This window comes from Leptonotus elevatus, chromosome 3 (assembly GCF_054856555.1).
Source record: "Leptonotus elevatus isolate MCC_2025b chromosome 3, RoL_Lele_1.0, whole genome shotgun sequence".
Lineage (NCBI taxonomy): Eukaryota > Metazoa > Chordata > Actinopteri > Syngnathiformes > Syngnathidae > Leptonotus > Leptonotus elevatus.
Window position 1 is genome coordinate 21,063,753 of NC_141241.1, and position 24,165 is coordinate 21,087,917.

The following is a 24,165-nucleotide window of genomic DNA, read 5'->3' on the forward strand; positions in this document are numbered from 1 at the left end:
CGCAGCTAATAAATATACACCAGTACATTTCAGTGTTTCCCACAGATTTGAAATCTACTCGGTTGGGTGGATTGGGGGGTGGGGTTCTCAGTCGTATGACTTGCGTCGCGATGGCGAATTAATGTTACATGCTGTCGCGACACATTTTATTTTTTATTTAATGTGGGGGGCAGGGGGTATATATTTTTATAAAATTTTCTTGAAAACTTGGTGGGTGGTGGCCAGTTTACTTGGGTGGCCCGCCCAAGTATTAACATGGTGTGGGAAACACTAAATATTGTGAAGCGAAACCGTATAAAGTCTAAATATATAGCCTATATTCGTTCCCTATATTAAACATATCATATCACGTACTCAATGCCAAAATTTTTATATTTTGGATGAACAGAGTAGTGTCTTCATAAAATCATGACTTTAATGTAATAAGAGAGGCACTTGGGATCCTTTTCTCCTCTCTAGGTTACTGCAGTTGAAGTAAGTGTACCACACAGTCTGACTGTACTGTACAGATAAACACAATCAAACGATTCTATCACATTCAAAAGTTCTTCTAAAAAATGTCTATAGGCAGAACAAAGGCAAAGGCAGTGGTTAAAGAGGTCCTTGCTCCAAAAACAGTGGTTGATGTTCTCAAGACCTTGAAATGAGATAAAAACGATCCAATTCTCTGTATAGAACAATGCTTCAAATAAAAGCAACAGGAAGATGTATCCCCTTGCAGTTCATTGCTTTAGTCCCAAATGCGGGATCACAAACAAAATGCTTGATTTCACTGAGAATGTAGATGAGTCCGCTGCTGGGATTGTAGCTCGCATAGAACAGCAGGACAAATATGTTTTATTATTTGATCAAGTCGCAGCATTTAGTTCAGACAATACACATGTGAATTATGTAATTCACAACTCTGTATTCACCAACAGAAGAAAGTGAAATATTTCTTCCAAGGAAACTAACTGCACATTGTGCACAATACAGTGAGGCGAGCTCAACCATCTCACTGTAGCTGTGGAAAACATTGTGCTGTAAGTCTCTGCCTTCTTTTCCAGTACATCGGGCTAAAGGAGAGAAACACGCAAAGAGTTAATTTTTGTAGGTTTTATGATGATGATGATAAATACATTGAAAACATTGACAGTTGATACAGATAAAAATGTAACGCTACTACGGTGGCTCCATCATAGGGGCCGTCATTTATGAAAGGTGGCAACCCCAATAATAGTAACTAATAATCAGACTATACATTTCCCATTATGGATAAAGGGAAACTCCAGCCATGCAGCCCATTTTTCGCTCATAAATTCTCTGTATGCATTTTTTAATCAGAAGAATGATAATAGCTTGCATTTTCAATTTCATCCATTTGTTTTGGAAATATTAGTAAATAAATAACTCATAAAAAAAAAAAAAATCCCAGTAGCAAGTCTAGCCACGCCCCCCTCTCTCTTCCAATGTCCTGGTACACGTCACAACCAGGACAGGACATAATTCTACGTACAGAATCATTGTACATAAAGTATATACCACTAATAACTTCTGAAAACAGGGATTCATCTGCACTAATAATTAAGTGGATATTTCTACGTATTGCCACTTCAACCTCTGAAGCCTTTATTAGCTTCGCCATGTCTGATTTATAAAAGAATGAGGAAATGAGCAACTTACATGCAGTTTCTCTCATGCTAGATTTGCTTTCTGTATTAAGCCCCCAAGATATGAACACAATGCGTTCCGAGCGGCTCTTTGTAAGGTGAATTGTTCACAGGTCATTATATATTAAATTTTGATCAAAAGGGTTAGCTTCTTACTCTTGTCCACGCTAACCTGTAAAAGTAAAAAAACAACAATCAGCACAATATTTTCAATTTTATGAGGGCGATAGTTTTTTTTCCTCATTGAAGCTCACATTATGTCAATAAAATACCAATGAATGTGCCGATCGCTTTTATATTTTCACAGGTTGAGGTGGACAGATGTAGGAATGTGCATAAATAATATCCATGTTTTGGTGACGATTGGTCACTGTTTTCAGACACGAGGCGACAATGAAATGTGACAAAACAAGCCATTACATTTTGTATTCTTTACTATTGAAACATTTTCAGGTCTACTGATTGAAGCAGCTAAGGTGAAGAATGATGCTGTTGGAAAGAATATCTTTATACACACTCAAGGTTAGGACTCTGCAGCAACTGAGCTTAAGTATCACCGCAATGGTCGAAAGAACTACGCACAGTTTTCTGAGCAAAATAAAAGAAGCAAAGTGAATAATTTTAGAGATCCAAATCTATTGTACCACATATTTATTCAAAGGTTAATATCAAGGGCACTAACATTAAAGTTCACTATTCACAACAAATGTATTTCTTTGTTTTTTAGGGGCAAAGCCAACACTGAATGAAGCATCATACCATGCCTTCTGCTCAGATGTGATTGAGCAGTGACTCATCAATGGACAGAAGATTCGGCATATGACTCAAACTGATCAAACTGTACAGTCGGTGCTGAGGACTGAAGGGGTAGACACTTCTGGTAAATGGTGAGGATGTATTTATAGTGAGGATTTTTTTTAGATATATTTAAAACCAAATATGTATACTTACACATTAGGCCTTCTTTGGCAATGCAATGCTTATGACTGAACAGACATGATGCTTGGTCTCCTGAAAAAGTGATGATTTTGGAGGTACGAGTATATAAATAACTAAACTAAATGTGTGAACTCGGATTTGTGATAAATTGCTAATATAACACACTATGGTTTATTGTTGATTTCAACGTGCTCCACCACCTGCCAATAATATATGAATACAAAACTATATATTATAGGCTATGAGAACACTACTCCACGTCATTAGACAAAAAAAAGTCTACACACCAACGTTCAACTTTCCCCACCTTTAATGAACTGAATCTGTACTACACAAATCATTTACACAACTTACACACAGTGTTGCAGGCACATGCATAATAGCAGCAAGTTGAAAGACGATAATAGAAAGCAGGACTAGTGAATTTTAAAGCTCAACAATTGCACTTGAAAGGTAAAACACCAGTCACAGGTACAACATGAAGGCTATACAACTTTAAAGTATACACATTTGAACATTACAATACTACAAAATGGCGAGCTCATGTACTGTATTGGAATTACAATGAGTAATTTGGAATAGCCAATAGCCATCGCCTTTTCTTGTTACATCACACTATTAATTATGCAAAGGCTGCCTTTTGGCCTCGAGCTACACGCTGCAGCCAATCAGCAGTTTGTTTGCCATATACAAAAAGGAGCTTTGTAACCTGCAGGCTGCAGCACCAAGGGAGGATTAGATTCACCGAATGCTCGGAGTGCAGAAAAAACAAAACTCTGGAAACATGAACCGCGGCGTGCGCAGGTGTTTGTTTGGCCCGGTGGATCACGAGGCGTTGCGCCGAGAGTTGAACCTCAAGTTCCATGAAATACTTCTGGATGACTGCCGCCGCTGGAACTTTAACTTCCAGACCGACACTCCGTTGCCAGGCAGGTTTGAGTGGGAGGAAAGCCCCGCTGGCGGCACCGCATCTTTTCACCTCAAGTCTCTTCAGCCGAAGTCCGCTTCTCCGGTTTTGGACGAAGGCAGGCCGGCTGAGAGCGAGAAGGGCAGGACCGACCAGGAGAACTGGACCGGCTTCTTCATCATGTGCCCCGCCGAAGTGACGCCTGTCCGGAAGAAGAGGCCTCTCCCCACGGCCAAACAAGATGCACAAATCACAGGTATTGTTAACCTTGATTTGTTATCTTACGGCGTTAGCTAATAGAAACAAGTCGCCGTTCAAATATGATTATTCATTAAACAAGGCTGTGAAATAACCTTTACATGTATGTCCTTGCAGACTTTTTTGTTAAGAGGAGGAGATCTACGGAAGACAAATGCACTAACGTTATCACAAGTTCTACCGAGGCAGCTTTGTGCAAAGCATTACGATGATCACACTTTTGGTGAAAAGCTACGATGGCGACAACGTTTCCTCTGACCAAACCAGTTGCTGCTTTGATTTGATGGTATTTATTTTCTCCTTTTGTTTCCATTTTCTTATGTTCTAATTTATTTTATTTATGTTCGTTGTATTATTATTATTATTTAATGAATCTGTGCATTTTTCGCGTTACGTTGTGAGCAAAGGTGTTCCAGTTTGTCCGTTCTGTGCCATTGTTTACATTCAGTATTTGATGCTGTTTTTGTTTTGTTTTGTAACTTGAGGAAAATACTAAAGTATTAATGTTGCCTACCGAGATGCAGAGCAATGTTTTAAATGCCTGCTAAAGTTGTAAGTTTAATAAACTATTATTTCCTAAAGTAAATGACTATCAGTGTTTGGTTGATTTAAGAAATATCTACTTGGATATAAAGAAGATATATGTATTGATGATTGCGTGCACAAAATGAAACAAAAGTGTTTTCTACGTTTGTCTTAACTTATTGGTTGTACAATGTCTGTTGATAGGCCTATATATCTATTTTAGGGCCCAAATCTTTTTCTTTTTTTGGGGGTCCAATGTGTGAAACAACATTGTACTATATCAATGCTGTACATACACTATAGGGGCTCAACTTTATATTGTTCTCATAAGATAATTAATTGGACCCCCACAGTATCTATTTGTAGCTTTTCCAGTGTGTCTTAAGTCCCTCAATGTAAATTGTATATGTACAGATTTGTCCCTAAATGATAAACTTTCCATGGTATCTATCCTGAATAAGGTATATAACTTGAGTACTAATTAGTGCTGACAAAGTTAACGCGTTGATTAATTAATCACAAAAAAATATCACAATAATCGTGAAAACACAGATTAATCGCACTATTAATTTTGACCATAGATTATCCTTTAGCGTGACAGCGGATGGCTACGTTTAAGGTAGCACAGGTTGTGTTTGAGCAATAAATATAATTTCCTGCATTAAAGTAAAGCATTTCATGAATGTTTGCGTACCACATTTAGAATATTTGTTCATGTCAAAATATCAGGGTCATTTTTTTCCCCATTTAAAATTATGGCAGGAATTAACTGATTAGAAAAATAAATTGATGACCATGTGCAGTGGATCAAAAAATGTTGATGTCCTCATAACATTAAATGTCAAAATAATTAACACATAGCCAGTGCTCTTCAAATTTAATAATAAAAGCCTCTTTTATTAGGTGATTAATCAGAATTCTAAAATATGATTAATCTGATTTAAAAAAAAATCAACCATTTGACAGCTCCAGTACAAATACAGTTTATGTGGCAACACATTGTACCTTAGATGTAAAGTGAACCCCAGCTGATTCCCTTATTCACCACGAGCATGACTTTATGTAAAAAAGTAACTATTTATTGAAAAACGTCATCTATTTGCATCCATCCACATATTTCTTGTCTTTTTGTGATACCAGCCGCATACCCTGCCTCTTCTAAGGATCGTCGATCAGCTTGACAGAAAACGGCAGCTTGATGGATGATTTCAGTTGAGGTTCAACATGTACGCAACTCTTGTGAGGCAGATACAGAGGACCTATACATATGTGCTTTGTCCTGCAGAACAAAAAAAGGAAAGTATGCTTAAAACATAGTCTTTAGCGGTATCTTTATTTTCCAGGTTTTGGTACCGTTGCACATTCAACCTAGAGTCAATAAGTTGACTCATTATCATAAATTGCTCTTTATCAGCCTCCTCACAGATTTACACATTCCACTAAAACAAACGCTTCACAGCACTATTGTCTAAAAAAAAAATTATGCCATCAACTGTTCAAAACTTTTCCTATGGCAACTTCTGTATGTGAAAAAAAATATCCTGGATGCAACAAGGTTAAAATTGATGTGATGATTCACCCTTTTGCTGATTTAATGGCAAAAATAAATGACATGATCCAGGAAAATAAATCTTGGTAGTGACTGAAAGAACATTTGAAATATTTTTATAACCAAATATTTTTTAATCAGAAAAATTAGAAGACTCGTGAAAGTGGCAACTTTCAAGTAAGCCCATCGCAAAGGCCAATTAAATTAAAACGAGCACACTCCCAGTGTTGCGTTTTCAGCTTGAGAAAATCCAAAAGGCCATCTGGCCAGAGAGCAGGACAATGACCACAAAGAAGAGTGTGCCATCTTTTTCACCTGCAAATCAGCTTTTAAAGCTCCTCAACCCCCGCAAGTCTCCCCTCATCTTTACTCTTTTCACTTGCTCCCTTTCACAATTCAAAGCATTTATTATCACCGACTTGTGCCCAGATCTGAATGTTTACTCTCCTTTTTGCTTCATGTTTGTTTATATGTTTCTGTCCCAGTGGGAGACTATTCTTATTCATGTTTAAGTAATGAAGAAATCAAGCGTTATATTTACAGTGCAGCTGTTTCTATTGCAATAATGGCAAGTATTAACTCACTGGATTCAGTTTAAGATGCAGAGTTAAAGTTTCCTATGAGTCCCAAAGGTTTAAAGCCTCCCACTCAGCTCCTTAATTAAATCCTCTTAAATATGTATGGTACTCTGCAAACAGTGCAGTTCCTCACCAGTAGGCAAATTCTTCTACAGTTCTGAGATGATTTGTTTAAATTGCCAGAGTTGCCATTTATCCTGAAAAGTTTGCAAGAATTAAAATGATGATAAATGGCTTAAAACATGTTTAAAATATATTATTTGTTGTTGGATTTAAAAAAGAAAAAAGAAAAAGAAGGATTGCTGTAGTAATGATTAAGAGTAAGATTTCCTGTTTGAAAATACCCGAAATGTCTCCAATTACCAAGCTTGCAACCCCGAATCATCTCTACTGAGCACAAAGTCTAACCACACTCAGCACACTTTAAGTGGGTGTGGCCCATTGTTTCAGACACCCGAGGCAGATGGTCACTTGGGCCTTTTCTCCACACGACCACTCGTGTAAAGGAATCTCTGGACACCCCATGATTGACCAGTAAAGAGAAGGTCACCATCTGCTGCCCAAAGGTCTCTCGCCTAAAGACCAGGGTGTTCCGCATGCTTTCATTATTTGCATATTCCCCCCTAAGCCCACCACTACAACCTCGCGGCGACAAAAGAATCTCCGCTGCCAACAAGAGTGATGTATGATAGTGAAGGAAACACTTGAATGCTACTAATCAAACTGAATGGGAGTGCATGATTGAGTGATGGCTGAGCTGAGGCCATTTGCAGTCAGAAAATTGTGGCACCCGCCCATGCTAGAAATCTGATTACTGTGATCTCAAAACATCATCACACAATTGTTGTGGTAATATCATGCTGGTGACAAAACCATGGCAGACCAGCTGTCAAGCTATCTGAAATTTACATTATAAATTGCATTACCATACAAACCATGGAACAGGTGACAAACAACAAAAATAATAATTATCAACAAAAGTGTATGATACATTTTTCTGGAGCCTTAGATGTCCCAGTTGCACTTGCACCACTGAAGCTGTAAATGCTGCTAGGCAACAGGACGGGCAACACAATTTGTCACGTTTGTCATCTTACAGCCACAGAGACAAGAGAGAGAGAGAGAGAGATGTGATAAACCTTAAAGCAAGCTTGCAATTAACATCTTGGAGTCTTGGTTAAATTGTTCCATGTCTGGTAGTGCCTGAGAAAAAGTCTTTAAACACAGAGGGGAGAAATACAATCAATGACTACTTAATAAGGTACACTAACTGTGATGAACCAGGCCCATACAAAAGCTGTATCAACATTTCTGATCAGACATTCTTGTCTATGTCAGGGTTTTATGAATGCTGAAAGTGAAGCATTCACACTAGTGTTATTACAACTTATTATGCTTCTTTTTTTACCATACTTAATGGTACTCCCAATGGCTTGAGCTCCCTCAAAGAACAAAATGTGCTTGTTTGGAGTAGAACAACTATTATTTTGCACAATCCTGAAATTTATCATAACAGAAATATTGTTATTTTTGTACAAAAAAGATCAAGGACAAGGTGTACAGAAAATAATGATGTGACAATGTCAAGTTGCTGCCTGAAGCTCAAGTCGTGACGCTTAGTGTTTATAGTGTTCAATCATATGGCTTTGATGTCATTCCAGATATGCTTAGATATTGAAAATGTTTATTGGTATCTGGGGATTCCTATTTGATGCTTTTATTATGTAAACATACCTGGTTATTGTCCTCAAGTCTTTTTTTTTTTTTTTTAATTCAGCTTTTCAGTTAAACAACAGCATTTCTCAGAATTCACGCCAAATTTAAGAGGGAATGCTGTTCAACAATATACAAAATGCTGAAATATCGAAACCTTAAACCACCTCCTGACATGATGCAGCACAGATTCTTCCGTCATCTACGCACTCTCAGTATACTCTGGATGGAGCAACCCCAAAATGTGGGCCTTTCCTGTCAAAGCCAGCCTTCTTTTCTATATTCCCATCGATTTGCAGTAAGTGCTTTTCCTTTTAAGCGTTTCAGAGGCTGTAATAATGGGGGCGTTTGGCAGTATTAAAACTGCTAGCAAGAGTTGAATGTACTGTAGCCTCCCCAGGCACCCTCAAGTCTCTGACTAAAGCCATGCCCACCACTAATGTGCACAAGCACCATTCTTATTCATGGTATTATGAAAATAGTCACAGAGAACACATATCTAGCTACCGATGCTAAATTAGTGTTAGCTTTGAAAACAAGCAGATATTAGCCAATCGCCACTACTACTACTTTCGTAGCATGACTTTTTCATAATGGAGTATTACTATAACAATAAGGGCTCTTTATTCAACAACACAAGTGTGTTTGAGCGTAAAAATCAACCACATCTTGATTTTAGCATGTTGCATTTCCTTTGGCATACTTCCTGCACACCTGACAGTTTGGTGGCTGAAAGTAGACTAAACTTTACGCCTACTGTAACCTGGTCTAAGTATCGATTTGTGCAGGGAGTGTAACAGGATTTCGGTGAATGTGATCGAGGTGCTGACAGATGTGTGAGTCTTTGTCTAAATCAATTCATTGATTGCATTATCATTATCATTATCATCAACATCTCATTATTATTATTATTATTATTAGTATTTTAAAAATTACCCCTGCTGTTATCTCAAATGTAAAATGTACAATCAAGGAAAAAGATTGCTGTTTCAAGTTTTTAAGCTTGCTATTCATTTTCCACTTTAAATTGAAAGCTAGTAGTGACCGCAGTCAATTAACTTAATCTATTTCTGATTTATTCTCCTCTGTGAGCACGTCCACTTCAAATAGCGTGGATGGCATTAGATTAGGCAGAGGTGTTTGTGGACCACCTCCAGTCCCTCATGCAGAGATTGTTTTTTTACACACAAGTCTCTACATTTGTGGTTCAGCACTTGTACATCTCCCCAGGGCAGCTACATTTTGTGCAATTTGGGCAGAGATAGGAGCCCGCTGAGAGTCAGCCTGTGACTAAGCAAAACTGCATTGTGCCTTTTGACACGCTGCACCAGCATCTTCACATCTTCATCATTGAAATTTGGCTTCCTTTTGGACATAATTATTTTCATAGTCCTTTGATACATTTGTGGGCTTTTATACTTGAATAGGAGTATAATTTGGCCAATAGCAAAGTGTTACCAAGTTCTTCGTCAGTTTAATTACATTTAGTTAGTAAGTCAATCAAATTGATTTTTTTGTCAAGTGGATCAAGCCATTTTCACGACTTTAGATTGTTCCGTTATTATCACTAAAATTTATTGTATTCTTTGCCAATTTTGACACAGTTTGGTTCATTACAAGCAGATATGTAGTTATGACATATGACTATCATGTAAACATTAAATTAATCTCACACAACTTTTTTTTTTAAGGTTTCTTGCACTAGAACATCTAAGGGGGCAGTGGCCAATGACCACTCGTTAATCTGCAGTGGTTATTTTAAACTTGAGGACTTTGACAAAACCAGCAAAACTGTCAGTTTTGTACATATAACGTGCATTGAGATGCATATGATCCAAATCATAGCACACCATGGTGAATTATTTTACTTAAATCTGTATTTGAATGGTTTCGCCGTTTTAGTCTGTAGCAAGGAGCACGCAGGTTTCTAAGCATTCTGAAATATGCAAATGCAATTGAATGTGTCTCAACCTGTCTCTGAACTGAACCCTGAGCCAAATGTTGTGAGTTACAGTTATAACTGTCTTTCACATATCCACAATGGCGACGGCGGGACTCATGATGGGATTAAGAATGCTTGCCAGTAGCACACAACTGTGAGTGCTTTGATTTAAACATCACTTGAAATATTTGTATCCGTCTTTCTCTGAGGATCACTCCTACGCAACGTCTTCCTTTGTTTTTCTGTTGGAAAAGACTAGATGAATCCCTAGCAAGAGTTGAGTCTGGAACGGGAGAGCAGGAATGCATAGATCGGGGGGGGGGGGGGGATGCGCTCTGTTTTACTGACAAAATCAAGTTCAGCATCTGCGTTAATTTGACTTGAGCTTTCATTTTTTTCCTTTTTTTTCTTAGCAGTTGGCAAACTGTACTGTAGGTCTTGCACTGTAGCGAGAGTTTGTCCTTGCACGCCACCGCCACAGTGCAAATGCCACAGGGGGACTGGTTTCTATGTTGGTCAGAATCCAGTGACATCGGAAGGTACCGGCTGTTTCCCACTTCACCGAGTCACTCTCACCAGACACACAAGAGGTTCCTGTACATGCGTGGGAGGTCGTCTGTATGAAAATGGATACCTCAGTGTCAGCATGTGCACATGCTCACTGCCCCTGGGCTCACGTCCAACAGGTGCTGTGCTCGCTGCCCGGGCTGGCTGCTTTAAGGTGTCTAAAAAAAGTCCAAAAACTCCATTTGTCACCAAAATTCATATGCATATCGCTACTCACTCCATTTCGACCTGTGAAAATATAAACGCGATTGGCACAGTATTTGGATTTTGTGGAGGTGATATGTTTCCCCTCATAGGAGCTCACAGTAAATGTCCATTTGTCTGATGCCGTCAGGTTGATGTGTTAATCAAGCAGTCTGTGGCTAATTGGTGTGCGCCTCACCAGCCCAAAATAAATAAATAAATACAATTTTTAGATCACCTTTGAGTTTTTTAAGAAGGTGAATTTTAGTACTGACATAATTTTCTATATACAGACCTATTACCGTCAACTGTTTATACTTAGCTGTCATACTTAAATATTTGCCTTAGGTGCTTAAAACAAAAAAGGCCCGACTCGCATATGAATGAAGTTGGGAATCACCCTAGTTTTATTTGTCATGTACAGTGATGTCTTTGTTTTGCCTTCTTTGTAAAGTACTTTAGGAGTTGTTTGTTTTGGCCCAGGCATTTGGCCTGAACAGCTATACAGATCCATGCATAGATATGGCTAAAAATACAATGTCATAGATAGATAGATAGATAGATAGATAGATAGATAGATAGACAGACAGACCAATCAGTCACTGTCCTCCAATTTTGTGGACAACTGCTCATAGCTGGGCAGACCATCCTGACTGGGGTTGATATTGCTGGTTTGGCCAGGCTGTGGCTTCAGTCTACCCTCACGTTCGCCCCCACTGGCGTCCCTCTGGTCCGGCAGAATGCTGAGAGAGTGTGCAATGCGGTTCAGCATCAGATCCATGTGTGTGATCTATGAAAAGTAAATGCAAAGCACAAATGAGGGTTAGGAAATACAAAAAGTTTTATAGTGAATTCTAAAGGCTCCTGTATAGCCAGAACTGTACTGCCAGAGTGTCGAGTTTGTGCTTCTCTTGCTTGCATGATGCAAGTGTGAATGGTTGTTCGTTGCTCTACAATTTTCTTGTTTACGCTGCCTTTCAAACCCAAAAGTCAACGGGGATAGGCTCCAGCGCACCTGCTACACTCATAGTCACAATTAAACATTTTTGATGACGTTCAATTGATACATTCTGAAATGACAACAGAATCTCATTTCATATTGTTGCGGGTTGAGATCATTTTGAAGGAGTTTTACGACAAACACACTCGGTGTGTGTTTTAAAGGAAACAATGAACTGTGCTAACAAAAAGTCAAGAAGAACTCAAAATGATGCCAAAAATTACACGATATGCTCCACCTTGTCCTCCATCCTGCTTAGTCGGGATCCAATAGTGTTGTTTCCCTTGTCTTTAGCTCGATCTAACAACAGAAAACGGTATATGTGTTCCTGCTCCAACAGTTAATATCTTGTGTTTAATAGAACAGTTAAGTGATGAATTACCTGCTCCCGTCTGGAATGATGTCATCTTCCCTAATGACTGGTCCAGTCTGGAGGCATACAAAAAGTAATGAGACATTCAATTTCTTTTAAATTTCTAATCTAATATAATCCTTGTGTCTGATGTTGGTGGGATTATCATGTATTTCTTTACAAAGTTGCCAAAATGACACATTTACCTTCTCTGTAGTTCCTTGATCCGCACCATTAGGTTGAGATGACCATGAGTGTATTGCTCAATCACATCTTGGACTTCATAAGGTTTACGAGCTTGCTATTAGGATATAAAAAAAACAACAACAAAAAACAAAAAAACTTTAAGTGTTAAGTGTTTAGCTGCCTTTTTCAAATTATTTAACTTACTTGTTGCACTGTTTAGACAGACCGAATTAAATACTGTCTACTGTAATATGGAATTCTGTGTGCAATATTCATATATCATCAAAGCTGCATTTTATTGCAAAACAAGTGTTTTTAATTGAAATTGAAATGAATAAACATACATTTCAATTTCAATTAAAAACACTTGTAATTATACACCACTGCAATTTGCAACTGCAATTATATACCATCAAATGTATACCACTCTCAAAGTGCCACCTTAAACCTTTTCTTTGAAATAAATAAACAATTCCCCCTAACTCTTAAAAATAGATGTCCTTCATGACAGAAAATGATGTACTGACCTGGAACTTGCTCTTAGCCACAAAATAGCGCATTTTTTGGATCACACGGATGGCTCGTCTGTGGGACTGGGTTAGTCTGTTAAAATATTTTGAAATGAAAATCATGTGATAAAGTCGTTCAAGTTGGGGGGACAATCAATCAGCCACACACTATTCATTATTGAACACCTGCCATGGGAAAAATATTATCATTGTGCCCATTTTTTTTTTTTTTGCACAAAATATACATGTATAAAAGGCGGCAAGAAGGCAAACAGATGATGCATCTGGCTCACCACCCTTTAAATTATTATGGCTAGCTTTCCAATAAAACCTGTGGTGATTTAAAGTGAAGACATTTTACAGCTCCACGTAAATACATTTGGCATGTACGACTATAAAAATGAACTGAATTCAAATGTAAGATGTTCAACCTGGAAACACGTTATAAGCCTAGACAGAAGGATTTAGAATGGTATTGTTTAGTCCTTTTTACACTAGCATGCTGATGAACAATAAAGCAAAAGATGTAAAAAAAATAATAATAATCCTGGTGGAAAAATAAACAATAAAAGCTAAACTGAAATACTTCAGATTTAGCTGCTGTAAGCAGAGCAACATATTTGGGAATTTGGCTGTTTTGTGACACTCTCATAAACAAAGTCCCAAAGAGATTGTAGCACATTTAGCAACAGCTATTATGATGAACTATTGCTTCCCACCAGGGCTCATTACACTGCAAAAACAAATGAATGGGTAAGTGGAAAGAACGGCATTGTGTATTTTATAATGGGGAGTTCTTTTGGCTTCATCTGGACATGTAGTCAACTGCCAAACTAGAAATAGGATTAAGTCATGAATAATGTGCTTTGTATACTTGGACAATATCAAAATACTGATGGTGAAGACTGAATTGGAAAAATATTAAATTATTGTTTATCATGAACAAAGCATCTAAATCCTAATCCAAATCTGGGGATTTACAACTAACAATGAGACAATTGCAGATATGCAGTAAATGTGTGTTATTGGAAAGTGAATAGTAAGGCTGTAATGCTTATATAGGTCTTTTGGGTTCGGGCAAGAAAAAGCTTAATAGGCTTACGACAAAGAATAAAAAACATCATTATCTCATCTACCTGTATATCTTTAAGACGAGCATGTCAAACAAACCTTATTCAATAGAAAGCCCTACATACATCCTTAAAGACAGATTATGATATGGGGAGGCAGCTGTGGCTCAGTTGGTAGCGCGGGTCATCCAGTGGTTTGAATCCTGGCCCTGACTGTCTACAGAAGGAGTGTACAATTTTTTGTGTTTTTTTTATATGCCCGTTGTTCCACCCCCTTCCTGTAGGTGGCAGTAAAGTATATTATAAAGTGGGTGCCATCTACCATGCACAAACACTAGCAAAAATGTTGTTTTGTTTTTTACCACAGATCTGCGTAAACTGAGTGAAAAACCTGAGAATTGTTGGGGTTCTTCCTTGACCCAAAATCATATTAATTATTAATTAATCATATTAACTAACTATTGAAGCAAGGCAAAATTAAGGTGAAGGTAATGTAAAACACATATGAGGGATTTCAGTAAATCACCATACCAAAAAAATTCCTTATTTTAAAAGCTGATTAGGAAGACAATTTTTTCGGCATTTCACACGTTGGTATTTTATCATGAAACAGGCGTTCAATTTTGGGTGGCACTGCTTGTTAAATATTTTTAGATAAACGTAAGACAATTGGATGGATAGTTTCACAAGTTGAAGTCAGCACAGCAACAGCAGTGATCTTTCCCAAAAATGCTGCAAGCAATTTCAGCTCTGCATCATTACCCCACAATTTAGAAAGGAAGTCCAATGGGTCAAAACTGTAGACCTCATTTGTTTCAATTAGTGTAAGCTCTTACATTATAGTGCAGTTACTTACTACATTTATTTCCTATGATTAGACTCGGCCTCTCATTGTTCAAGTGTTTTAGCCACCTCACAAAAGTGCCACTTTCCGTAATAGACAATCACCACAGCAATGCTCATAGGATGATAACATCATACATGTTAATTGTAGGCATCACATACATTTAAAAGACACTGCATTTGGAACACACACAATTTGAGAGTCAAGACACGACAAAATCCGACATTAACGGTGGCTTGAAGGCCCTCGGCCAGTAATGGCACTGTTGGGTCACCACTTAACTAACACACGCTGGCCCCGCCAGACCAGTACAAACTTATTAAATAAATATGGTGAAATCAAATTATTCTTGCTTTTTACCCCAAATAATTTGAGTTTGATCCATTTAAATCCATCGAACCATTTTACAGTCCTGCATCCATTTTTTTGGTGCATGTCAAAAATAAATGTCCAAGGCTGGATTTGGATCTGTGCTTTTCCACATTCATAGCCAGCTAACTTAACAGTTTGCTTTTTTAAAAGGAGTGGGTGTGGCTGAGTATGCCTCCTGCCCATTCATTGACTTTAAACAATTTCAGAGGTACATATAAAATTATAAATATAATAAAATATTGTAAAACAGTATATGTAACCTTAGGCCCTATGAACAGTATTTTGCAGTGTCTCGCTAGCTTACAACCCCAAAAACATGTTTGTTTTTTTTGTGGGTGAAAGCTCATGTGCATTTTGAATAGCTGTTACCTCTGCATCATTACAACACTTTGCATCGTGATCCGAATTTTGAATAGCTGCAAAACAAGCGACTGACTGTTGGCCATGTCATAACAATAAGTTGGCAAGCACTAGGCGAGAGTTGAGTCTGGTTCAGCCAGTACAGCGGGCTGGTAGACTTTACGCAGAGACAAAAGTTTATCAACATGGCAAAAATGGTTGTATAACATAACATATAACAAGAAGACTGATGGGAGTGAAAGTTCTTTGTTATTCTACTTAATTCCAATCAACATCCATCTAATCACTTAATTCGCAATTAGGCATGGGCCAATTACTGGTTTGCCGTATACCATGGTTTTAAAAATTCAAAGTTTCAATAACCACTAATAATGTCCGCCACCGGTAATGATGTCCTCTTTTTTTTTTTGAGGGGACACCTAACCAGATTGCAATATAATTGGCTGCTTGCGGAGTTGAGTAAACAAGCCACTTCTTGAGATTAATTGGAGGCAAGTTGCTTTTTTTTCTCGGCGAACAGACACAGGAGGGAGTAGGGGAGCAGGGAAAAAGACGAAAGAGAGATGCTGCATTACTTACCCGGATGGATGCCTTTTTGCTTAAATGGGTACTACTAGTTAGCCCCAAGGACAACATGAATACCCCACGGGTCTCTTCCAAAAATAGCTCAGCAGTGATGGAACACTGTAGCTTACTAAGAACATTTTTGCATTTATTTATTTAAACTTAACATGGTAGCCTACATGTTCTATATATTGTTTAAAAATTTAACGGATTGCGTTCAATGGGGATTTTTTTTTTCACAGTGCAATAGTTTTTTATTTACCCAACTACTTAAACGGTTACCATACTTTCAGAATCTAATATCAGCCCATGACTTGTTACAATACGTAACAAAACATTTTTAGTGGCTGGGATGTCAAATGTTAAATATTCAATGATATTTTATTATACCCAGGGGGAAAAAGGCATTACATGCAAAACAGCTAACTACATAGAAGCAATATAATCTTAAAAATACTTATACAGTATAAGACACAAAATATGAAAATCATTTAGGTGTATCCTATTATATGATGAATATATGGGAAGAGTATTAGTTCTGACAGGGTCACCACAACTTGATTTATAATGACATGATAAGGTCACCAGTCTAAAAGGCTTAATGATTGCCCCTCCAAGATATGGGTATAACAACAACACTTTATTCATTTAACAGCATTTTACATTAAATAGTAATTGTTCCTGCCAATTTCCACATTCTTACATGGACAAATTGCAGTGTGTGACTAAGACTAAACTCACTGTGATATGGAGGTAGCTGCAGTCAATGCACTGTCTCGCTCAGACTCCTGCTCCAGGTTGTCTGCAAAACTGCAGTTCCTCTTCAGGCCATTGGAGGAATTATTATCCACAAGGCCAGGGCTTTTCTCTGAAAATATACAACCATATTTTAAACTGGACTTCCATTCTGTATATGATAGATTTCTTATCAAGGTAATACAACATCTGATGATTCATGTTGTGCGGCCTCAGGGTGTGACACATTTTCAAACATTGACATTTTGGATAATGGTTTCAAGTGATAGCTAATAGATGGCTCTTAGACAATTTTATTTTTGTTCTATTTATAATAAAATAGGATGATGATGAACATCAAAATTGACCTTTGAGAAGTACATTACTCCAACGGAATTGGCAAATGAGGATTGTCACAAAAAAGAACTCTGCGGTGATTATCATAATAATAGCCTAACAAATGTTTTTTTATGTTGTAAGGCTGAAAATAGTGCTGTCATCTGAAATTGTCTCATCATTTTCCTTGGAATTTGAGTGAGTACCACATTAGCAGGTTCCTTTCATTTGGGGCTGTATGTTCTCAGCTATAATTTGGATAGCGGATGTTATTTCAAACAGACAAAATTGAGTTAATAGCAACTATTGTACCTGTAGAACAACAGAGTGGCAATTTTAAACTGGAAAAAAAAAGCCTTTATTACGTTTGCGGTAAAAACAAAAACGAACAAAAAAACATGCATTAGCAACAACAAGTGCAGGAGCCTCTGTGTGATTTGTATTTGGTTTTTGAAGTGAATACTCAAACCAACAACACGAATACCAGCTAATAAGACCATTACCACCTGCCTGACGAGTTTGTCTTGTGGAGTGCGGGTCACAGATTGGATACCTTCGTAGGACTAAACTCACAAAATGGTTGATGGAGAGATGCCTGCTAGTTTCCTGAGCACTGCCAATGTGGCCTTAAGAAAAACAACAAATGCTCTGGGAGTGAGTGCCGTGAATCTGTTTGTGAAAGTGTGTGGGATGTGTGAACCCCAAAAAATAAAAAATTAATCTGAAGAAGGCGTGACTGTCACTGGACTGAGGATGGCGTGACAAACTGTGTGTATAAGTGACAAATGAAATTGCATTTGAAACTGTAGAAAAGACAGTATATATATTACTTCCTTCGATTTAAAGTCTTAAATGTTTATATAATAAAGACAATAATTAATGCTTATTCAAATGTTATTTGTACAAATTTGACCGTGACTGTCAGGTTCTTAAGCCCAAGTCCTTACAGATGAGCTAATTCTGCCAAACAACTATCAATATGTGTTAAATAGATCTATTGATGGACAATATCTTTTAACATGACATCAGTATCACTGCTAGTTTTCCCCCCTGGTGCACTTGACATTTTCTCATCAAGTGCCATAACAAATGCAAGTCCATTCTGCTTATCCTCATGGCCGTAGGTGAATATGGGTGAGAGGTGGGTTAAACCCTGGAATGACAAAAATCAGTGCATACATTCATGAAAGATATTGACAAAGGAAGAAGTCGCCATTCTGTCAATATTGACAGAAGGTCTGTCAATGTACTGTTGACGATTAACGAATGATGGGAAATTGACGGGAATGCGATCGGAGAGTCACCCTCCACCACGCTGTGCTGTCGAGATCTTTCTTTCTTTAGGAACGTAACGAGGCTTACCTCGCTTTCGTGATACCCGTTTCGCTGAGAGCGAGTGGCCATTCTACGTCACTGCGCAGAATGTGTTGCGCGACGTAAACAACAATGGTGGCGTACGTGCAAATAACGTTTCTACAAAACGTAAACAACAATGGAAATGATTTTTGAAAAATGAATCTCATAGTTATGTTAGCAACAACCAAATAAATCATGTAGCGCAAACTTACCATTACAGTCAGGGCTCCTTTTAAAGTCTGTGTTTATGCATGCATCCATTTAGTGCTTAGTTAGTTTATTTTACATCAGGCACGTTTCTAGACAGCTAAAGGGTCATTTGTTGCTCCATTTTGCCTCAGGCACATTATTAAACAGATATGGATCCTAAAAAGGGGAAGTAATGAGGTTTTTTTTTTTTAATTAAAATTAAAAATGTATTTTAGCATGACAGAAGCGTGATTAAAATAACGGTGACGCACTGACGATTGACAGAATGCACCCATGAAATTTACTGTTGGTCCTAAAATAGCGGCTGTAATTTAGCAGTGACGGAACGTTGACGGGCTGACGATTACACCCGAATATTGACGATTGCTAAATGGCAGCCACTCAAAATTCATTGCCGTGCCCATCTCTGGACAAAGGGTGAAAAGCATGATCTGACCCGCCTCACATTTCTGAGGTTTGGGTTCAAATTAACATTCGGCCTTCCTGCGTGGAATTTGCATGTTCTCCCCAAGCTTGCATGGGTTTTTATTCAGGTACTTCTCTCCAGGAATACATTGCAACCTTTCACATGTTGGGTTATGTTAACATGTTAAGTTTATTGACGCTCTAAATGTTACGATGTGTGTCTATATGTGCTCAGTGGTGTGCTGGTGACCACTTCAGGGTGAACCCCAGCCAAAGTCAGATGGGATAGGCTCCAGCCCACCAGCGACCCTAGTGATGCTAACTGGAAAACAAAACGGAAGCACTGTATTTTAAGTGTATTAAGGTTTGACTAAGCTACAGAGTTGTGAGGGCTCTTTTAAAGTAAGACTCGTGATAAAGCATCTCCATGGTGGAATGAGAACATTAGGTTTAACGATTTTACAGTACTTATCTATTTACTCTGTTAGTACATACTTAATAAAAAACACTTTTACTCCATGTAATTAAAAATCCCTCCCATAAAAAAAACTACAAAAATACATGAGTAGCAGATTAACAGATTAAGATGTGAAAAAACAGTCATGAATTATTTTTCTCTTTCTCAAAAATGTAAGAGGACATGATTGTTGCGTGCAGAGTGCACAACTCACTCCCTCAGCTGACACTGAAAGAATGCATACATAATTTGCGTTGCTTTCTTCTCACCACTTCTTCATCAACGCTGCTTCATTACGGTATATCCTTAGTGGAGTGATTTTTTTTCCACACTAAATTTGTTTTCACCCTAATGAATATGTTATTTAGATCAACGATTAATCATTAAAGAGACTCATCCATTGCTTACGCTAGACAGGAAACATTCTGGGAGAATCTGGTCTTACCTGTGTCCTTAGTGTTACACGCATCAGAGCTCAAAAAGTTGTTCCTATCACTGTCATAAGCAGAGACAGAGACAACGCTAGGAACTGTAAGACAACTTGAGCCAGGATCCTGGTTCATCTTCTTCTCCTGTTAATGAAACGCAAACAAATCAACCCAACAAAATCTCCTCAGCGAGTAGCAAAGTAATACATGACCAACTACAACATGGTGAACACGCTATTGGATTCTATATTGCATTTGATTGTATACAATGTTCAAATAGCAGACAAAATATGTCAAATTTTGGGCTAATCACAGTTGCCTACGATTTGTTGATTGATTGATTTTTGTTTGATTGATTTTGTTTAGTGAACATATAAACAAGTAGCAGAAAAATAAAGTAAAGATAAAAAAAACGTTCGTCACTGGCATATCCCATAATACATTTATACAATTTTCATTTTACTCATACTGATACATTGAAAAAAAAAATACATTACTTTGCTTTTAAACAATGTTTTAAATTCAGCAAGTGACTCACATCTGCCCAGGCCAGTTCCAAAATTATTCCACAAATTAACACCTTTTACAGAAACACACCTTTGCTTAATATTTGTTCTTGTTTTTTTTGTATACACTTGTACCCCTTATGTTATAAGTACTCTCTCTAATTTCAAACAGCTTCTGAGTACTGTGGCAGAGAAGATTGTTGTGTACTTTGTACATTATTTGTGCTATTTTAAATTCAACTAAGTCATAAAATTTCATTGCATTTGATTTAATAAATAGTAAATGTGTTGGATCCAGGGTTATCATAGTTTTGGAATTTTTCATTTTAGTAAGTTTTTATTTCGTTTTGAGTTTTGTTTTTTAAATTTAGTTAGTTTTAATTAGTTTTCAGGGTGGTTCTGTTAGTTTTTATTAGTTTTAGTTATTTCATAAATGCTTAGTTTTAGTTAGTTTCAGTATTAGTTTTAGTTTTTTTTTTTTAAAGTGTATATTACTTGTGCGCAAAATTTAAAAAACACCATGGGAGCAACGTCATCTGAAGGTGCTTTTCTATTGGGTGCTGCTAGATGACCTTATTCCGATTAATATCAAAATAAATCATACCCAAAGGCTCATGCATTAAATTGATTACCAAAGACTAAAACGAAGGACATTTTTGGTATAATTATGGTTAGTTTTAGTTAGATTTGTAAACATAAAATGTAGTTTCAGTTAATTTTCGTTTAGGGTTAAAATAACCCTGGTTGGTTCTGTACAGTTTGATCGATTTTTGCAGTTTGAAAACAGGGTCGGTATTTGTTTCATATGAGTTCCCCCAGATTTCCCCACATTAGGTCAGATATGGTATTAATAATGAATAGTATAATGTGTATAATGATTTCTTATTCAGGATATCCTACGTTTTAGAGTATCCCTATGATTTTTGACATTTTCCTTTTGACGTGACTTCCAACATAATTTTTCACCAATACCTACTTCAAGAGAAAAAGCGACTCTTTGAAACAAAAATAAGATCATTTAAATTGGTAACTTTAGGGGCCCTATGGTGGGATAGTGGCTAGCACGTCTGCCTTCCTGTGTGAAGTTTGTGTTTCATAATTTTTACATGGGTTTTTATTTCAAAAGCCATCATGTTCGGTTAATTGAGGACTGTAAATTGTCCATATACTGTATGTAAATGTGAGTGTGAATGGTTGTTGTCAATCTGTGCTATCTGCGATCAACGGGTGACAAGTCCAGAGTGAACCTTTAACCAAATTCAGATGGGATAAATTCTAGCTCACCTGCATGTGACACTAAGGAGGATATGCACTGGTAAAGATATATATATAAAAAGAAGTACCAACCGATTTCTTAGGTGTTGGGGTTGACAGTGAAGAGTTAAGGGTGTTGGATCTCTTTCTCAAAAACATCTTAAATGTGGCCGAATCACAGTTTTCCACTGCAAAACATCTCCATGATGTCTGGGGAGGACAGACAGGAGAAATATAATAGTTGAAACCCATTTAATGTACAGTATCAGTTGTACAAGGAAGAGCCACGGTCACACCATGTTACAACTAATTACTGTCTTGGTCATATTATACGGTCACATACCTGGATGACACTTGCTGCAGCAGGGATTTGTCTGTTAAAATGTTTCCGTCTTTGCTTTTGCTGCACTGCTAGTGCAAAGCCTGACCCTAAAATTCCCTGTGAAGAAAAAAGTCCAACAGTTCAAAGTGTTGCCCAAAATAGCTCAGACATGGCCAACAACGCCTGTCTAATAAAGAATGTGTCTAATTAGCTCATTACAAAAGTACATAAAGCTAAATTTACAAATTACTTGAATAATATATATTTTTTCAAAAACACAATGAAACTAAGAGTAGAGGCATTTGAGCCTAGTGTTTGTTGCCGTGCCAGTTTCCACTTACTGCAGGGAGTGCAAAGAAAGATATGGCAAGGACAGAGAAACAAGATGCAATCATCTTCCCAAGCCACGTCTGAGGTATGAGGTCTCCATAGCCAATGGTCGTCACTGTTATCTTTTACAAACACATGAGATTGGAGGCTGTTTTGTAAATCACATGATTAACACAACAAAAACTCAAATGTGATCGCTTGAAAAAAATGCTAGGCTTGCTTATTTCATTTGGGACCCACTGGATTTGCCCAAGGTTTGATACAAAAAGGCCCATTTACAAGTAGCATTGCACCCGATCATGATGTAACACTATTCTTACCACTCCCCACCACAGAGCATCAGCGTATGTATCAAACATGTCGGTTTCTTTTTCTGCCAGGTAGACCAAATATGAGGCGAGGATCAGGCACAGAAAGCCAATGTACAGGGTCGTGATCAACTCCTGAAATACACACAAAAAGTCGAGGAATAGTTGGAAAACATTTAGTATTGTGTTATTTTCTTTGTGATGTACAAATAACTGTATGATTATTATTAAAAATCCCATCATTTAAGGACAAGACAAGTCTGGGTATAAAATGTACTTTTTATTTGCCCAGCCACTTTAAAATTATTTTCATCAAGAAATGGGAGGGGTGTCCCAGTGATGTGGAGCAGATTATGCAACACATAATACACAATAACGTAGTATTAAGTATTAACAATTGAAAGTACATACGTGGGACATTGACTTATTCATTGTTAAAGAAAGGAACATGGCACCCAGTGGAGTAGCTTTGACATTCATCAGGCAAATATACTCTAACAATACCATAGAAATACAATGGAATATACTGGAATCTATCTAGCGAGTTTATATTTTGTGGACAAGAAGATAATTATGGTCTTATTCGCTGGACCCTTGGCATTAAATCCAGTAACTCCTTCACATCCTACCCTCTGCTTTCAACTTCAGACATCTTTTACTGCATCCATGCATGTCTTCCTGGAGTCATTACCAAAAGTTTAGCAGAACCGGCAACCCCATTTATGAGGCAGTGCTACCCATCTGCTCCTGCGCCAGTGAGGAGCAATGGTGCAAAGTGTGTTTACAAGCCAGACGTATAAGAATGCTATTTAGTGAGAATTTAAATTAGGTTATACAATTAAGACTGGATAGTAATTAGAGTAAATGAAACTAAACTGAATTTGAATTTGAAACCCCCAGATGTTACCACAGAAGGTTGTTTGGCTAACCATCAGCGTGAAAACAACCCCCCTTGCAAAAAAACACACATTGAGGATACAATGCAGCATGTCCACATAATGAAATGCAAAGTGACTTCCAGTACTTACGTGTATTGAATTGCAGCTGTGTGATACTAAACAATATAATACATCTCCCACTACAGTGTGATATTACAGAAATGGCACAAAACATGTGTATGGTTTAGACACATTTGGCATGACAATTTCCCATTCACTCTTTTATATAACCTTGTCATTTGCATGACGGCTCGGCCATAATGTAGGTCAGTGTGACTATGCAGCACCTAACTTTTACCTGAGGCGGCAAGTGTCCTTGCATAGTGGAATTAATGGCACAATGTGCAGCATGGCTCAAATCAAAAGCAAGCAGCACTTTAGCACTACACACAATTTACTAAGACATGTTGTGAATACTTTACCTAGAATTCTGTCTGCTCGATGTAGAAACGTGCCCAAAAATAACTTAATAGCCTTTTTATTTGACCATGTATCTTGTAATTAGCAGATTGA

General features: G+C 37.5%; 2 protein-coding genes across 4 annotated transcripts in view; one reads left to right on the forward strand and one right to left on the reverse strand.

Annotated features, from left to right (window-relative positions):
* kcnq1.1 (potassium voltage-gated channel, KQT-like subfamily, member 1.1) overlaps positions 1-24,165 on the reverse strand; it is a 41,971-nt gene that overhangs the window by 2,413 nt on the left and 15,393 nt on the right. The window contains exons 6-16 of one of the 3 annotated variants that reach the window (XM_086071065.1): positions 22,727-22,849; positions 22,418-22,528; positions 22,098-22,193; positions 21,848-21,964; positions 20,012-20,138; positions 16,809-16,935; positions 12,876-12,951; positions 12,369-12,463; positions 12,193-12,239; positions 12,049-12,110; positions 11,391-11,600 (exon numbers count right to left, since the gene is read on the reverse strand). In XM_086071065.1, coding sequence (XP_085927191.1) covers positions 11,406-11,600; positions 12,049-12,110; positions 12,193-12,239; positions 12,369-12,463; positions 12,876-12,951; positions 16,809-16,935; positions 20,012-20,138; positions 21,848-21,964; positions 22,098-22,193; positions 22,418-22,528; positions 22,727-22,849 — 1,176 coding nt within the window. In that variant the 3' untranslated portion in view covers positions 11,391-11,405. Of the gene's footprint in view, positions 1-11,194; positions 11,601-12,034; positions 12,111-12,192; positions 12,240-12,368; positions 12,464-12,875; positions 12,952-16,808; positions 16,936-20,011; positions 20,139-21,847; positions 21,965-22,097; positions 22,194-22,417; positions 22,529-22,726; positions 22,850-24,165 lie in introns of those variants that run through there. The other 2 variants (XM_086071064.1, XM_086071066.1) reach the window with 2 other exon arrangements.
* On the forward strand, positions 3,248-4,342 carry cdkn1ca (cyclin dependent kinase inhibitor 1Ca). Its single transcript, XM_086071809.1, has 2 exons — positions 3,248-3,751; positions 3,871-4,342. The coding sequence occupies exons 1-2, from the start codon at positions 3,337-3,339 to the stop codon at positions 3,963-3,965; spliced, it is 510 nt and encodes a 169-aa protein (XP_085927935.1). The 5' UTR covers positions 3,248-3,336; the 3' UTR covers positions 3,966-4,342.

What these genes read in the sequence shown, in the direction of transcription:
- cdkn1ca (XM_086071809.1), top strand. Translation starts at nt 3,337, where the DNA reads ATGCTCGGAGTGCAGAAAAAACAAAACTCTGGAAACATGAACCGCGGC. An exon ending in ACAAGATGCACAAATCACAG is followed by an intron (nt 3,752 to 3,870) that starts GTATTGTTAACC and finishes ATGTCCTTGCAG; the next exon opens with ACTTTTTTGTTAAGAGGAGG.